The 17508-nt window shown below is 45.6% G+C and overlaps 1 protein-coding gene across 1 annotated transcript in view; it reads right to left on the bottom strand.

The window, feature by feature from the left end:
* Positions 1–15616, bottom strand: part of RPS19 (ribosomal protein S19) — a 34855-nt gene extending 19239 nt beyond the window's left edge. Inside the window, exon 1 of the mRNA XM_063179523.1 lies at positions 15551–15616. Coding sequence (XP_063035593.1) covers positions 15551–15616 — 66 coding nt within the window. The remainder of the gene's footprint in view (positions 1–15550) is intronic.
* Between the last annotated feature and the right edge of the window lie 1892 nt (positions 15617–17508).

Below are 17508 nucleotides of genomic sequence, written 5' to 3'. Positions count from 1 at the left end.
GAGAATGGTGCAGGTGGGAGGGGGGAGCTTCTGCTGTCTCTTGGCACTCTGCCAGGGCCCTGGTGGCAGCCACTGCAGCCGCTGCTGGGGAAGGGAGCAAGGGTGGGAAAGTGGTGGTGCCACCAGAGCAGCTCCAACCCACGGTGCAAAGGTTTCTCCTCTAAGCACCAGAGAGGGAGTATCCGAGGGTTCCAAAGACAGTACTAAGGGATGCCCAAAGGGAAAATACAGGTCAGTTTCCCCTCCAGGAGTAACAGGAGCTGTGGTGGTGTTCACAGGGGTCCCAGGACCAGGGAAGAGACGAGAATCTTGACTCCATATTTCAGAAGGCTGATTTATTATTTTATGATATTTATTATATTAAAAGTAAATGATATATTAAAACTATACTAAGAGAGTAGAAGAAAGGATTTCATCAGAAGGCTAGCAAGCAAAAGAAGGAATGGAATGAATAACAAAAGCTCCTGACTCTCAGAGAGTCCAAGCCAGGTGACTGTGATTGGCCATTAATTAGAAACAACCATGATGGACCAATCAAAGATGCACCTCTTGCATTCCACAGCATCAGATAATAATTGTTTACATTTTGTTCCTGAGCCCTCTCAGCTTCTCAGGAGAAAAAATCCCAAGGAAAGGATTTTTCGTAAAACATGTCTGTGACAAGGAGCTTATGGTAATGCGTCCACATCTGGCTCACGATGGGCACCCCTCTCAACAGTCCCCACGTCAGCTATGCGCAGGGGCTTTTAGCATCAAAGCGTGTCTCATTTAGAAAACAGTTACAGGGTTCTTTAACCCATATGAAAAGTTGCGCCAATGAGGAGCATGTGTTGCAATATCTTTAAACTGCACTGACGCTCACAGGACACCCCCAGTCCCAAGGCAATAACAATCTGTGTGAAAAACGCCAATCACTAGTTTTAAAATTTTAAAAGTTTAACAGTAGTAAAATGGTTTTAAAAATAGTAATAAAAATTAGAGTTACAAGAAGTTGGACAATCAGAGTTCGGACAATGGAGGACAACAAAAAGCAAAGAAATATGGATGTCCAGATGCTTTACTGTGCAATTAAGCCCCGAAAGCGCACACGCTAACAAAGGATTAACTCTTTGTTCTGGTTTGAAAGCAAAACCAGTGAGACACTCCAAGTCGGAAATACAATTTATTAGGAAAAGGGAAAAAAACCAAATACATGCAATAATACAAAAGAAAAACCACTGACAGAGTCAGAATACAACCTGACATCCTGCTAGTTAGGGAGGTGGTAGCAGTCCAGATGAAATGGTATTGTTGAAGTAGTGATCCTGTAGAAACCATCTGGTAGCTCTTGTCTTCTGGAAACCAGTGGCTAAGGGCAGCCATTCCTCTGGGAATCCAGTGGAAAGACTGACTGCTCTGTCCCAAAACCCAGATTATATCCAGGTGAGGATGCTTAGCTCCTCCCCCCTGGGCGGAGCATCTCTCAATGGGCTGATATCGTTCTGAGTCATGCGGTGGGTCCTTGATTGACTGTTAAACAGAAATGGCTCCCAGAGGAGTTATCTCTGAGTCATGCAGCAAGACATTGATGAGCCCATTAACAGGAGATAAGGAAAAAAACAATGCCCCTCCTGGTTTCAGCAGCTCTTGAGGATGGGAATAGAATACATTTTTATGTTGTAACCTAGGACACTCTTAAAAGAAATACCCTGTTGCATATTCATATATCTCATACATGATGCAAAAATTCTTTGATTAATGAGTGTTCTCTAGTTATTGTCAACTACTATGGGAACTCAGCACATCACTCCTGATGTCCAGAGTTGCCGAGACAACCCTTGGGGGGCTCGGAAGTCGTGGAACATTGCCAGAAGTGCTTGGTGGCTAGACTTTGACCCTGCACAGGATGTAACACCTGTATGAGGAGGAGAGGATCACCTGGGGATAAGTGGTGAAGGGATTGATTAATTACAGGATGAAAACACAGGTTTTGGAATCTTGGTACAGGGGGGTTTTAGGAGACAAGATGGAGGAATTAGGGCGTGTCCTGTCCTTCTTCTTCTCCTTCTTGTCATCCATCTTTGATGGTGATGGTGGCACTTTGGGATTGGTTCACACTAAATCTGCACTTGTCAATAAGGGTAAAAGGTATTGGAAGGTAAAGGTAAATATCTTATATGTAGTTTTTAGTATAAAAATAGACGACCGCCCAGAGGGAGGTCAGTGTGCCCATGGCTGTCTTGCTGTGCGGACCTCTGTTGGACCGGGAGACAACTTTGTAGATAAGAATTAATAAACAATATTGAAGACCGAAAAATCTGAAGACTGCTTTCGTCCTTTGGAGCGCGGGCTGCCTCAAGGCCATCCTAAGCCTAACCAGGCAGAGACAACAGGCCGAGAACGGAGAAACTACCCTCCCTTCATTTTGTTGTCTCCTCAGTGTCTAGATGTGAGATATAAGCTTCAAGGAATTTAGAGATTTTAGAGGAACTAAGATTTTATTTAGAGATAAGCTTTATTTGAGTTAATTAAAATAAATAGGTAGGCCTTGATGAAGTTAAGAGTTAGTAATTAACTAATAATTGATTGCTTGTCAACACAATGTTTGGTTAGCTGGGTTTATAATGAAGAATATAGAAAATGATAAATAGCTTTTAGGAACATAAGACAATTGTAGGCCTTCTCTGTTCTGAAACCAATTGAAGACGAGGAATGGGAGTTCTACCAAGGGTTCATTTGTCATATTTGCATTGAAAAGGTAGAAAGGTCAGAACAAGGAAGAATTCAGTTACTTCCTCATTTTGGGACCACCGACCCATTTCAGGGAACAAACTATGCATGCTTAATAGTTTTTGAACTAATTACTATACGAAGCAGGGAATGGGATGAGCCAAAGTTATGAATATGTATTCGTATTTTGGGTATTCAATACTTGTATAGATAAAACGACCCTGTAATTACCTGTAAATTGCGGTGTGTATTTGGGAGCTATCCCGCACGTTGCCCGGCATAACAATAAACATACACTTTCTAACTTTAAACTGTCAGAAAGTCTTTGTCTGTCACAGCTGGATATCAGTACTAGATCAATATCCATATGTTTTTAATAAATCAGAAGGAGGTAGAAGAAGCCTGGTCTTTCCCGATAAGGAGGCAATAATTCTTTTCTTGAGGTTATGGTGTCTTGTTGCTGTAATCTCTGTGCAAAGAATTTCTTGATTATCTCATTCCTTTCCTGAGCTAGTTTAAAAAAGTTTCTTACATTGCATAGTTTCTATTTTAACATTATGTTATAACCTGAAACTATATTTACCACACTACTTAAAAAATGCAGTACTACTAATTAATACAACATAAGACATATAGTATTCCTTTCAATATCTGTGAAGGGCTGTCACAGACTTCTTTTGTGAAAAATCCTTTCTTTAGGATTTTTCCTTCTGGGAAGCTGAGGCCCCAGAAAAAGAATGTAAGCAATGGTTATCTGCTGCTGTGGAATGCAACAGGTGCACCTGTGATTGGCCCATGTTTCATGTGTACAATTAAGGGCCAATCACAGGCCAAGCTCTCTCTGGGACAGAATCAGAGAGAGCTCCTTTGTTTATTCGTTCCTATGCTATTCTTAGTTTAGGAAGCTTCTGAACTTCTCTCTCTATTCCTATTAGCATAGTCATAATGTAACATATATATCATAAAATAATAAATCCAGCATTCTGATCATGGAGTCAAGATTCTCGCCTCTCTCTTCACCCTGCAACCCTTGCAAGCCCGGTAACAAAGGGCCAATCATGTAATATGCACGTTTCACAATCCGGTTTTTCTTTTTCCAGCTTACTTAATCTTATAGGCTGTGCCAGCAATTTGCCTCCTCTCAGATTGCTGTTCGCAAAGAAAGTCCCCTGTCATTGTATCAGGGTCTGAGCTCTGCCTTCTGCTCATGGTCTAGGGGCTCAGGGTTGAAAGGACTGCCTAGGTCAGGATCCTCATCAAAGTCAAACATCCCCATAGGGGACATCTTGACCTCAGGAGTAGCTGGCATGTTGGGACCCACTGTCTGTTAAGGCTATCAGCCTAGTAACCGATGGCCCAGGGAAGTCAGCTTCTAAAAGCTGGCAGAGTGTGCAACTCTCTGTGAGTTTCTTTAAGAGTTGCCATAATAATTCCCCATGTAGCGAGGTGCCGGGAAGCATCGGCATTGCCACCACCAGCAACATCAAAAAGTTTCTATCCTACTACCCGCTAGGCATCTGGATGAAAAGTACTAGCTGTGGGGGAAGTATTTTACATGCATGGACATCCAGTCCAACAAGGCAAGTAATTTAGCATCTGAAATGTCTCTATTCTCCTGATCTAAGAGCTGTCGTAAATTTTTTAGACTCTGCTTTTGTTCAATTGAAATTTTTCCTCCCATGATTTATCCTGCTGCTCAACTTAAGGTGATGTATGTGTGCATATTGAGTCTGTTAATTAAAGTTGATGATCAATCCACTCCCTGGTCCTGTAAGGCTTTGTTACCGGTTGCAATCCTCCTTTTCACTGCAGTCTGATATCTCCAGATTACTCTGCAGGCCACGATGAAGACCATGGTGAAGCATGCTGTCCCCCTGCAGCCCATGGGTCCACGGGGGATGCAGAGATCCACCCACAGCCTCTGGAGGAGGTGCCCACACCAAAGTGGGTAGATCCCGAGAAGATGCTATGATCTAGTGGAAGACCCAGTGGAGAGAGAGGACCCCTGCTTCCAATCTGGAGCAGCCTGTCCTTGGAGGACTCCACCCCATGGAAAGAGATACCCACATCGCAGCAGTTTTGAGAGGACTGTTTACCCATGGGAGGTACTCACATTGCAGCATGGGCAATAGGGCCGATGCTTGTGAGAGTAGACCCATGCTGGAGAAGTTAATGGAGAACTGTCTCCTGTGGGAGGGACACCACGGCTTCACAGGGGATGAACTCTTCTCTGAGAGCAGTGGAAGAAAATCTCATTGATGAACTTACCAAAACCCCCATGCCTTGTCTCCCTGTGCTGTCAGTGGGAAGGAGGAAGGGGCTGGGGGTAAAAAGGTTTATTTGGCTTCTCATTATACTTCTCTGATTCTGTTAGTCATAAATTCACTTTGCAACCTTAAGTTGAGCCTGTTTTGGCCTTGAAATATTTCTTCCCAGTCCTTATCTCATTTATGAACCCTTTGTTAACTTTTTTTCCCTCTCCGCTGCCCAGATGTAGCAGAGGAGGGTGAGCGAGCAACTCTTGTGGGTGTATGGTGTTGGACCAGTTTCAAACTACGACAGATGGATAGTGACTTAGCCACTAAGTCACTTTGGGACAATTGGATCTATTGCACTGTGTGGATCCAATGGCCTGACACATCAGACTCACAAGAATGCAAGGCTTTAATTCACACCAGTGCACAACGTACACTGATGCCATCAAAATATCTAGGGGCACAATACATCTTCATTTCTGGGGTGACAGGTAATAAAGCCTCTATTCTGGCCTTATCATCAAGCAGTGCAAGATAGCCTGGGGGCCTGGTCCCCAGGGAGACGGGGTGCCCAAAAGCTAAGCTAGCTCGAGGCCGATGGCCACGGGCTTACCCCCTTAGCAAGCTTGGTGATTATCAGCTCTATAGTGATTGCAAGCTCTCTTAGGATATCAGCTCTTGCTTGCTAGGTAAGTTGCCCTTGGCTAAGGCTGCAGCAGACAGCGGGAGAGGAGAAGGAGAGGTACCGGAGTTCCACAGCGATGTTTATTGGGGAAATCTGTGAAGGGTCCCAGCGACAGCTCTTCTTCTGTCAAATGGGCTAAAGTATGCCCTTTTTATAGGGTTAGGGGGAATCCAAACTTGACCAATGGTAAGGGTTTAGGTATAGTGGCCTATAGGGTTACAGAGATAAGCTTTGAGATGGGGGTCAGAGAGACAGGAACTTATGTTGCTGTCTCAGCAGTTCCTACTATTGAATTTTCCATGGGGCCTTACCTAGGTCCATGGGCTTTACTACAGACAGGGGGATTCCAACAGCTGACTGTATTGGAAGCTCAGGTGAGCTTTACTGTCAATGAATGGAAAAAAAATGCTGTTGTGACTGCCCCAGAGGCCTCTTGGCATAGATTACCTCAGGAGAGGGTATTTCAAAAACACAAAAAGGCTTTACTGGGCTTATGGGATAGCTCCTGTGGAGACAGAGGGAATTAGACAGCTGAATCCCTTGCCTGGGCTCTCAGAAGACCCTTTTGCTGTGGGACTGCTGAGGGTTGAAGAACAACAGGTACCAATCACTACCAAAACAGTGCACTGTCAACAATACTGCAAAAAACATGACTGTGTGTGGCCGCATTTCTCTTCACAGAGAAAAGCAAGGCACAAGTTCCCAAGGATATTTTCTGGGAATCGCAGTGACGAACCTCAGAGAAAGAAAAAACAATTCTTATCTCATTTACTGCTCCTGTGTTTTGGAACATGTGCAATGTGTTGCAAGATTATTTACCTGAAGGAATTTGCTTGATTGGATTCTGGTGTGAGTGTTTTGATTCATTGACCAATTGAATCGATGTGTGTGTGTCGGGACTGTTGGCAGACAGTCACAAGATTCTGTTCAGTTGCGTTGAGAGCTTGTGCAGATTAGTTTAGATTCAGTGTAATATAGTATAGAATAATATAGTATAATAAAGTAATTACTTAGCCTTCTGATATCAATGGAGTCCTCCTCGTCATTCTCTCTGCCACTGGGATCGCTGTGATTTGCAATATCCATGACCCCCACCCATGAGATGATCTATGAACTGGAGCCCCAGGGAGTGGTCATCAAGATTCACTCACCCTTTAACAGTAGTATATGGCCAGTGCGTAAGTCTAACAGAGAGTGGCGACTGACAGTGGATTATCGTGGCCTGAATGAAGTCACACCACCAGTGAGTGCTTCTGTACCAGACATGCTAGAACTTCTGTATGATCTGGAGTCCAAGGCAGCTAAGTGGTGCCACAATCGACACTGTGAATGCATTTTTCTCCATTCCTTTAGCAGCAGAGTGCAGGCCGCAGTTTGCTTTCACCTGGAGGGGTGTCCAGTTGTTTTGCGGAGATAATCAAAACTCCACAACTTTGTGGAAGTTGTAAAGCCGGTATGTTTATCACAGCGCTTGACACATGTGGGAATCGTTCCCCTAAAATGACATGCGTACCCCTGGGAACTTCAGGTCCCTTTTTATCCCCCTCTCAGATACATATGCATACAATTTCACAATAGGTTCATACATATTCATTTTTACGAATTTCGTGTGACATTTGCCACTAGTTCTTCTTTATCAGAAAGAATTCTTAGGTCAGGTTGACCTGGTCTCACAGCAGTATCTCTGTCTCTCTCTATCACACTCTGTCTCCCTCCCCCCCCCCCCCCCCCCCACTCTGTCCTTCACTGAAGCAACTTCTCTGAGCCTAGGTTCTGCAGTCAGGCTAAATAGCTATGTTTTCTAATCAGAGACTCGACTCAAAAATGTACATTTCACCTAAATCAAAATGGATTTTTACCCTGGAAAATTTCCACTTTGCCTCACAGTACACCTGGAACCTGTCACCTTTCAGTTAGGGACGGAGGGACGGGTGAATGAGCAACACATAGACCCTAGGTCTCTTCAGATGGCTAAACCAAGTTTATTAGAAACCCATTATTTTATACACCGTTCCGATACAGGTGGACCTGATTGGTCATTCAATCAACACCCCTCACACCATTGGCTAATTAAGAAGACACCCTTTGGTAAACATCTTATGAGAAAACAACTGTTCAAAACACCAGCTGCAAGATAGTTTTAATTTTTTCTCTTAGCCTTCTCAAAACTTTTCCCAGAACAATGCCTGGGAAAGTTATCTCTTTCTCTCTCTCTGACTCAACTGTTGCATCCAAAGGAACCAATAGCCCCAGGGGTGGAAACACAGCCCTACTATTTGCCATGGACTGATCCAGGCTGCACTGGAAAAGGGTGAGGCTCCAGAACACTTGCAGTGCATTGATGATATCATCGTATGGGGAACATGGCAGAAGCAGTTTCTGAAAATGAAAAAAAGATAATCTATATCCTCCTGAAGTCCAGTTTCACCATAAAACAAAGTAAGGTCAAGGGTCCTGCACAGAAAATCCAGTTTTTAGGAGTAAAATGGCAAGATGGACATCCTCAGATTCCAAAGCATGTGGTCAACAAAATAGCAGCTATGTCCCCACTGACCAGCAAGAAGGAAACACAGGCTTTCCTAGGTGCTGTGGGTTTCTGGAGGATGCATTAGTGCAGTAAGATTGTGTGCCCTCTCTATCTTGCCCTCGAAGAAGAACTATTTCAAGTGGAGTCCTGAATAATAATAAGCTTTTGAACAAACTAAACACAACATTTTTCACACAGTAGCCCTTGGGCCAGTTCGGACAGGACAGAAAGTAAAAAATGTGCTCTACACCGCAGATGGGGAGAATGGTCCTTCCTGTGGTCTATGGCAAAAAGTACCCAGGGAAACTCCAGGATAGTCCCTGGGTTTCTGGAGATGGGGATACAAAGGATGCTAGGCCTGTTACACCACAACAGAAAAAGAGATACTGGCAGCTTAGGAAGGGGTTTGAGCTGCTTCAGAAGCGATTGGCACCAAAGCACAGTTCCTCCTGGCATCCCAACTGCCAGTGCTGGGCTGGATGTTCAAAAGGAAAGACACTTCCACACATGCCACTGATGCCATGTGGCATAAGTGAGTCGTGCTGATTAGTGAGCTTAAATAGGAAATTCCAGTGTCCTGGTTTAGGGCAAATTTGGGAGAGAATTCCCAAACGGGCTCCGGTAGGGAAGCAAATTCAATCGGCCCCTCCCCCCAACCGGTCCGGGAGAAAATACCTCCTTGGAGAAAAGTGGAAAAAACCTGTTTATTAAACAATAAAACCTAAACAATATTAAGCAATAGAACACCTTGCCGCTCCAAAAAAGATGACAAACTGAGAAAACCCCGTCCCCGGGTTGCGGCTCAGCTCACTCAGTCTCTTATCAGTCCCTCCGGTGCTGGAAATGCCACAGGCCAGGCCCGGCCCGGTGGGCCACAGGTGCAGCTGCCGGTGCTCCCCTGGATGTTCAGTCCAGAGCAGATTTCAAGAGGTCCAAAGAAAAGGAAAAAACAAAAGTCCAGGGAACTTCTTTGCCTCAGCTAGCTAAACTAACTAAAAACAAAAAAGAGCTCTGTCCCGCTGTCTGTCCATCCGCAGACAACACAGTCCAGGAGCAGTAATGTGTAGGAGTGAGACCAGTGTCTGAAAAAAAAAAACTGTGCGCTTCTTCTCTCCCCGCTTCACTCTCTGGAACAAGTCTTAAAAATGCAAAACATATTATTCAGCATAAACAAAATGAGATGATTTGGGACAAAAGCATCATATAGTCAACCCAGGACATTCCACCCCTTATCCCCATATCGTCTGCTTACTACTAAAACTAATATAAATTCTAACTCTACAAACACATACATTATACATCCATTATACAGCTATACACAGACAATGGTAATAGCATTCAGCAAACAGTGATATTTACACATAGGTCTCACCCAACAATCAGATCTCCCTGAGGTACACATTGTGTTCTTCCATCTTTTTGCATTATCCACCATGTGCAACCTGGACCCTGAGCAAAAACAGCCCCACAAATGGGTATGTCTGCATTCGAGGCAGAATTAATCCAAACTGTCTTCCCTAACAAACCTCTGACATGTACCACTGGGACTTTGTCTCCATCTACTCTATGTAAAGGCTCAGATTGGGCAGGGCCCACTCGGTTAGTAGAGCCTCGGGTGTTAACTAACCAGGTAGCTTTTGGCAGATGCTGCCCCCAATTTTTGAAAGATCCCCCACCTAATGCTTTCAATGTGGTTTTTAACAGTCCATTGTACCTCTCCACTTTGCCTGCAACTGGTGCATGGTACAGGATATGGTACACCCACTCATTGCCATGTTCCCTAGCCCGGGTGTTGATAAGGCTGTTCTTGAAATGAGTCCCATTGTCTGACTCGACCCTCTCAGGGGTACCATGTCTCCACAGAACTTGCTTTTCAAGGCCCAGGATGGTATTACAGGCAGTGGCATGAGACACGGGGTAGGTTTCCAACCATCCAGTGGTGGCTTCCACCATTGCGAGCAAGTAGCGCTTGCCCTGGTGTGTCTGGGGTAGTGTGATGTAGTCAATCTGCCAGGCCTCCCCATAGTTGTCCTTGGACCATCACCCACCATACCATAGGGCCTTCACTCGCTTGGCCTGTTTGATGGCAGCACACGTCTCACAGTCACGGATAACCTGAGAAATACTGTCCATGGTTAAATCCACCCCTCGGTCTCGTGCCCACTTATAGGTGGCATACCTGCCCTGATGGCCTGAGGCATCATGGGCCCATCGAGCTAGGAATAACTCTCCTTTATGTTGCCAATCTAAGTCTATCTTTGACACCTCTGTCTTTGAAGCCTGGTCTACCTGCTCATTGTTTTGGTGCTCCTCATTAGCTCTACTCTTGGGAACATGAGCATCCACATGGCGGACCTTCACAGGCAGCTTCCCTATCCTGGTAGCAATGTCTTTCCACTCATCAGCAGCCCAAATTGGTTTTCCTCTACACTGCCAGTTAGCCTCTTTCCACCTCTCCAGTCATCCCCACAGAGCATTGGCTACCATCCATGAATCAGTATAAAGGTAGAGCATTGGTCACTTCTCTCTCTCAGCAATGTCCAGGGCCAGTTGAACAGCTTTGAGTTCAGCAAGTTGGATTGATCCACCTTCTCCTTCGGTAGCTTGTGCAACCTGTTGTGTGGGGCTCCATACGGCTGCTTTCCACTTCCGGTTCATTCGCACAATGCAGCAAGAACCATCAGTAAAAAGAGCGTATCGTGTATCTTCTGCTGGCAGTTGGTTGTATGGTGGAGCTTCTTCAGCCTGTGTCACTTCTTGTTCCTCTTCATCAGCGAGGCCAAAGTTTTCACCTTCCGGCCAGTTTGCAATTATTTCCAGAATCCCAGGGCGATTCAGTTTTCCAATACGGGCGCACTGTGTGATAACAGCAATCCATTTGCTCCATGTTGCACTGGTGGCATGGTGCGTAGAGGGAACTTTTGCTTTGAACATCCACCCCAGTACTGGTAGTTGGGGTGCCAGGAGGAGTTGTGCTTCAGTGCCTATTACCTCTGAGGCAGCCTGGACTCCTTCATAGGCAGACAAGATTTCTTTCTCTGTTGGAGTATAGTTGGCTTCAGACCCTCTGTAGCTTCGACTCCAAAATCCTAGTGGTCGGCCTCAAGTCTCCGCAGGTACTTTCTGCCAAAGGCTCCAGGATAAGCCATGGTTCCTGGCTGCAGAGTAGAGGACGTTCTTCACCGCTGGTCTTGTCCTGACTGGGCCAAGGGCTACTGCATGAGCAACCTCCTGCTTGATCTGTGCAAAGGATTGTTGCTGCTCAGGGCCCCAGTGGAAAGTGTTCTTACAGGTGACCAGGTAGAGGGCTCACGATCTGACTGTACTCAGGAATGTGCATTCTCCAAAAGCCTATGGCACCTAGGAAAGCTTGTGTTTCTTTCTTGCTGGATGGTGGAGACATTGCTGTGATCTTGTTGATGACATCGGTGGGAATCTGATGCCGTCCATCTTGCCACTTCACTCCCAGAAACTGGATCTCTTGGGCAGGTCCCTTGACTTTGCTCTTCTTGATGGCGAAGCCAGCTTTTAGGAGAATCTGCATGATTTTCTCCCCTTTCTCGAACACTTCTTTGCTGTCTTCCCCCACACAATGATGTCCTCAATATATTGCAGATGTTCTGGAGCCTCACCCTTTTCCAGTGCAGCCTGGATCAGTCCATGGCAGATGGTGGGGCTGTGCTTTCACCCCTGGGGCAGTCGGTTCCAGGTGTACTGCATGCCTCTCCAGGTGAAAGCAAACTGAGGCCTGCATTCTGCTGACAGAGGAATGGAGAAAAATGCATTGGCAATGTCTATAGTGGCATACCACCTTGCTGCCTTGGACTCAATCTCGTACTGGAGTTCCAGCATGTCCGGCATAGCAATGCACAGTGGTGGAGTCACTTCATTCAATGCACAGTAGTCCACAGTCAATCTCCATTCTCCTTCAGATTTACGCACAGGCCAAGTGGGACTGTTGAAGGGTGAGTGGGTCTTGCTGACCACCCCTTGGCTCTCCAGCTCACGGATCATTTTGTGGATGGGGATCACAGCATCTCGATTCGTTCGGTACTGTTGGTGGTGTACTGTTGAGGTGGCAATTGGTACTCGTTGCTCTTCCACCTTCAGGAGACCTACTGCAGATGGGCTTTCTGACAGTCTAGGCAAGCTGTTCAACTGCTTGACACCCTCTATCTCTACAGCAGCTATTCCAAATGCCCATCTGAGTCCTTTTGGGTCTTTGAAATACCCACTTCGGAGGAAGTCTATGCCTAAAATGCATGGGGCCTCTGGGCCAGTCACAATAGAGTGTTTCTTCCACTCATTTCCAGTTAGGCTCACATCAGCTTCCACCAAAGTAAAATGCTGTGATCCCCCTGTCACACCAGCAATAGAAACAGACTCTGTCCCCACATGTCTCATTGGGATTAATGTACATTGTGCACCAGTGTCGACCAAAGCTTTGTATTCTTGTGGTTCAAATGTGCCAGGCCAACGAATCCACACAGTCCAAAAAACACGTTTTCCCTAGCCTCTACCTGGCTAGAGGCAGGGCCCCTCTAAGCCTGGTAGTCCTTCTTTCCCTGGGCATATGCCTTGGAGGGTCCTTCAAGGGGATCAAAAATATTGTCATTATCATCATATGTGACAGTTCGGTTACTGGTCACTGGAGCTGCTTCCCTTTTGGAACTTCCTCTCTGAGTCTTCAGTTCACGCACCCGTTGTGCCAGAGCAGCGGTAGGTTTTCTATGCCATCTCCCCATGTCTTCTCCACAATCACGCAGGTAGAACCACAGCTCAGCTTGTGGGATGTACCTTCTCTCGCCATCTGGGGAACGTCTGCGTTGGGTACCAGAACCTCTGATCTGCACTGCCAAGATTTGGAGAAAGCCCTCTTTAATCTCCTCCCTCAGTTTCTTGTGACCCTCCTCCATCTTGTCTTCTAATTTTTGCAGACGTGTTTCCACCACTGCAATTCTGGCATGTGTTGGGCCATGCACAGTGTCTGCATATGCTCGGAGCTTCTTTGCCATATCCAGCACAGTCTCCTCACCATCATCCTGCTTCATTATTGCTAAAGCAGAAGCGTATTCTCGTGGCTCAAGTCGTACAAGTTTTCTCCACATCACAGATGCGCATGGTACCAAGTCTGGATTTACAGTGTTTCCATCATCTGAGAAGATAATCTCTGCCACTGCCATTTCCCTCAAGTGTTGAATCCCTTGTTCTATGCTTTTCCACTGGGTTTGCTGCATATAGATATCGTCTGCGCACATGTATCTTTGTGCTACACTTCTTAGGGCCCGTTCCCAGAGGCTGTGAGGGTTAGCCCCGCTCATCATTCCTTGGTCAATGACAGGATCCTGTGACAGGGATCCCAAATGCCTCCCTTCAGTACAATCCAGAATTGTAGCCTCGCCTGCAGCATCCCAGAGACAGACCAGCCAACTAATTATGGATTCATCAGGTCGTCGGGTGTAATCCTGCCTTAGGCCACGAAGGTCCTTCAGGGAATAAGACTCAATATTTGCGTCTGATCTTGCACCTGCTGCTTTGACTCCTGATTTTGTCAGGAGGCATCGAGGTTCCTTCTCCTGTATCACCATCATCATCATCATCATCCACTGGTCGATTAATTTTTTCCATGCATTTCCCACTTCTAGTACTGGTAGCAACAGCCATGGGTTTAGATGCTGGCTTAGGCTCACTATCTGGTTTGGCTGCTGGCTTCAAGCCTGGGCTGTCAGCTACAGCTTGAGTGACTGGTATAGCTGCTGCTTTATGTCCCTGTCCCCCTGCCTCTGTCTGCTGCCCTACACTATCTAACAAAGTGCGATAAACATAGGCCAGGGCCCTGCTTATTGCAATTAGCCTTTTCTCCTTAGAATCACCATGGCACTTCTCTTTCAGGTATTTCCCCACCTCAGCTGGGTTCTGAATTTGTTCCCATGGAAAATCCCAGTCTACAGGATCAGAAAATTCCTTCAGGGTTTGGCCTATATTTTCTCATTCTCCACACCACTCAGGATTTTTCACGCCTGCATCTGCTTCTGGGTCAGGGGTCTCACCAGCTCCTCTGGATATCTCAGCCCTCATTCTAAAGAAGCTGCAGACCATATAGAGGAAGCTTACCAGATTAGATACCAGAAAGATGGTTTCTTTAACATTCAGGGGAAACTGAACATTCTCAAAAAGTGACATAACAGATCCAAAGGAGAAGAAGGAAAGGAAAGGCTGGAAAGCCTTATTCTTGGCTTCTCCTCTAACAGACTGAGTGTAATTACTAATAAATTCCCAAAATGTACTACTGGAATTGGGATGCAGGGTAGGATGAAGAAACCATAAACCATACATATTGTAAATAGACGCCAGTATCTTTGTAAACGCTTTATAAATCATTATCACCAAGGCCAGCACAACAGCTATTCCAATCTGTACCCCTCTACCGTAAAAATTATGTGTTATGGACAATAATCCTAGTGACCAGAAAGGTATTGAAACTTCAAAAAGGTCTAGAGCCCAGAGCCACACGAAGGCTTTCACCCCCAGAGACAGTATGGATTCAAGCAGCATGGCTACTGACTGCTTTAACAACAACAAACACACAATTAATAGAGCTTTTTTCCACCTTTTCCAGCCATGCGTTGGGCGCCAATTCATGTATTTGTCCAGGTTTAGAGCAAATTTGGGGAAGAATTGCCCAAAGGAGCTCTGGTGGGAAAAGCAGATCCAATCGGCCCCTCCCCCCAACTGGTCCGGGAGGAAAAAATACCTCCTTGGAGAAAGGTGGAAAAAACCTGTTTATTAAACAATAAAACCAAAACAATATCAAACAATGAGACCCCTTGCCACTCTAAAAGAGATGACAATCTGAGAAAACCCCGTCCCTGGGTTGCAGCTCACTCAGTCTCTTATTAGTCCCTCCGGTGCTGGAATTGTGTCAGGCCAGGCTTGGCCTGGTGGGGCAGAGATGTGAGCTGCCGGTGCTCTACTGGGTGTTCAGTCCAGAGCAGGTTTCAAGAGGTCCAAAGAAAAGGAAAAAAAAACAGTCCAGGGAACTTCTTTGCCTCATCTAGCTAACACTAACTAAAAAGCAAAAGAAGAGCTCTGTCCTGCTGTCTATCCGCAGACAACAACAGTCCAGGAGGAGGAATGTGGAGGAGTGGAGTACAGTGTCTGAAAACAAACTGTGCACTTTTTCTCTCCCCCCCCTTCACTCTCTGGAACACTCTTAAAGGTCCCAACTTATTATTCAACATAAACAGAATGAGACGATTGGGGATAAAAGCATCATATAGTCAACCCAGGACAATCACCCTTCCCCAAACCGACCAAAACAAGCGCTACGTGCTGACCATGGTAGAAACCACCACTGGATGGCTAGGAACCTACCCTGTACCTCATACCGCTGCCCAGAACACCATCCTGAGCCTTGAAAAACATGTCCTGTGGAGGCATGGTATCCCTAAAAAGATTACATCAGACAACAGGACTCATTTCAAGAATAACCTTATAAACAGCTGAGCTAGAAAACATGACAATGAGTAAGTGTACCATATTCCTTATCATACACCAACAGCTAAAACAAATAAACAGTGCAATAGCCTGCTTAAAACCACTTTAAAGGCACTAGGTAGGAAGACTTTCAAGAACTAGGTAATTAATTTAGCAAAAGCCACATGGTTAGCGAACACCTGAGGTTCCACTAACTGAGCAGGCCCTACCCAATCTAAGCCCTTGAGAACAACAAATAAAAATAAAGTCCCAGTAGTGCATTTGAGAGGTATGCTGAGAAAAACTTTAAGTTAATTCTACCTCCAGCAAAGACAATCCCATCTGTGGGGTTGTCTTTGCTCAGAGACCAGGTTGCACCTGGTAAGTAATACAAAAGGATAGAGAGACCCAATGCATACCTCAAAGGGACCTCATTTTAAAGTGAACGATCCATAAAGGTGTGCTTATATCTATATCTGCATGTATATATATATATATATGTATATATATATATGTATATAATTAAAGTAGTACATATATGAATATATATTTTAAACATTTAAATTTAATGTAATATGCTAGAATGGGAAAAAATTCAGGATAAATAATGTTGGGAGTTGGGGGTTTTTTTCTGTTCTTTCTATATAACCTGTAGAATTTTTTCCCATTGAGTTGCTAACAAACCACTAATAGATTAGTGCTTGAGACAGGCGGGGTGGGGGGAAGGGGCGAGGGCGTGACTTCTAACTCTGGCTCTCACTCTCTCAGCACCAAAAGGGAGACAGGCTAAAGTCACTATAAAGAAAATTCGACACCACTGCGAGGCTCCATCTCCTGCTGCCTTCTCCTACCGAAGACAGTCAGACTGGTGGGTCGGGAAAAGGAGTTTCACTGCCACCACCATAACCCAGCAAAAAACCTTTCTTCTGCTGCTGGGCCCTGCATCTCCCTGCCCTGCCAAGACATCCTGCAAGTTCCAGCTATTTACTGTGGAGTTTTGAGACATTCTTGTCCACTGCCCCAAAATTTCTGCTCATCCTCACCATTCCAGCCTGCTGCTACTGAGAGTCCTGCTAGGAGCAATGAGATCAACTGCCACAAGAGTTTGTGAAACAAGCCTCTCTTCCATCCCCCTCTCATCTCGGCCGAGCCACCATTACCACGTACTCCCTGAGCCTATGCCAGAGCGCCCCCTGCAGCCACGTGGGGATCACCACACCTGCCCTGTCCACTAGGAGCCTGCCAGCACCCCTGCTGGCTGTGACCATAACTACACCAAAGGGGAAAGTGTTGCAACCAAAAAAGCTGGGACTGGATTCCTAGTTCTGTTTTGTTGTTAATGCCGTAGTTATTGTTATTTGTTTGCTTTATTATACATACTAGTAAAGAACTGTTATTCCTATTATCTTTGCTTGAGAGCCCCTTAATTTCAAAATTCTAATAATTCAGAGGGAGGGAGGGGGTTTATATTCTTAATTCCAAGGAAGGCTTTTCTGCCTTCCCTAGCAGACACCTGTCTTGTAAAGCAAGACAGTCACGGTTTGCAGCTAGTTTGTAGCTGCCAAATAAATCAGACCTTCAACCTTGGCCAGTCGATGTAGCAGCGTGGGGTTTAGATGGTTGCTGCTACCTATACTTATTCCCCAGTTAGCATCTCCTGTGGAAAGGCTGTTTGGGTAAGCATTCAGGCAAAGCAGTCAAGTCCACACACACCACACTCACCATGGCTAGCTCAGCGAAGACAGGCAGAAGGGCCTTTTGTATGGTCAGTTCCAGTGTGGTTTATTGCAGCACGCCAAAGGGAAACCAGAGACAAAAGACTAGACCATGTGATCTGTACAAGCTTAAGTATGGAA

Source organism: Melospiza melodia, chromosome W (genome assembly GCF_035770615.1).
Source record: "Melospiza melodia melodia isolate bMelMel2 chromosome W, bMelMel2.pri, whole genome shotgun sequence".
Classification (NCBI taxonomy): domain Eukaryota; kingdom Metazoa; phylum Chordata; class Aves; order Passeriformes; family Passerellidae; genus Melospiza; species Melospiza melodia.
The sequence above is the reverse complement of the archived record's forward strand: the minus strand, read 5'-3'. Positions and strand labels throughout refer to the sequence as shown.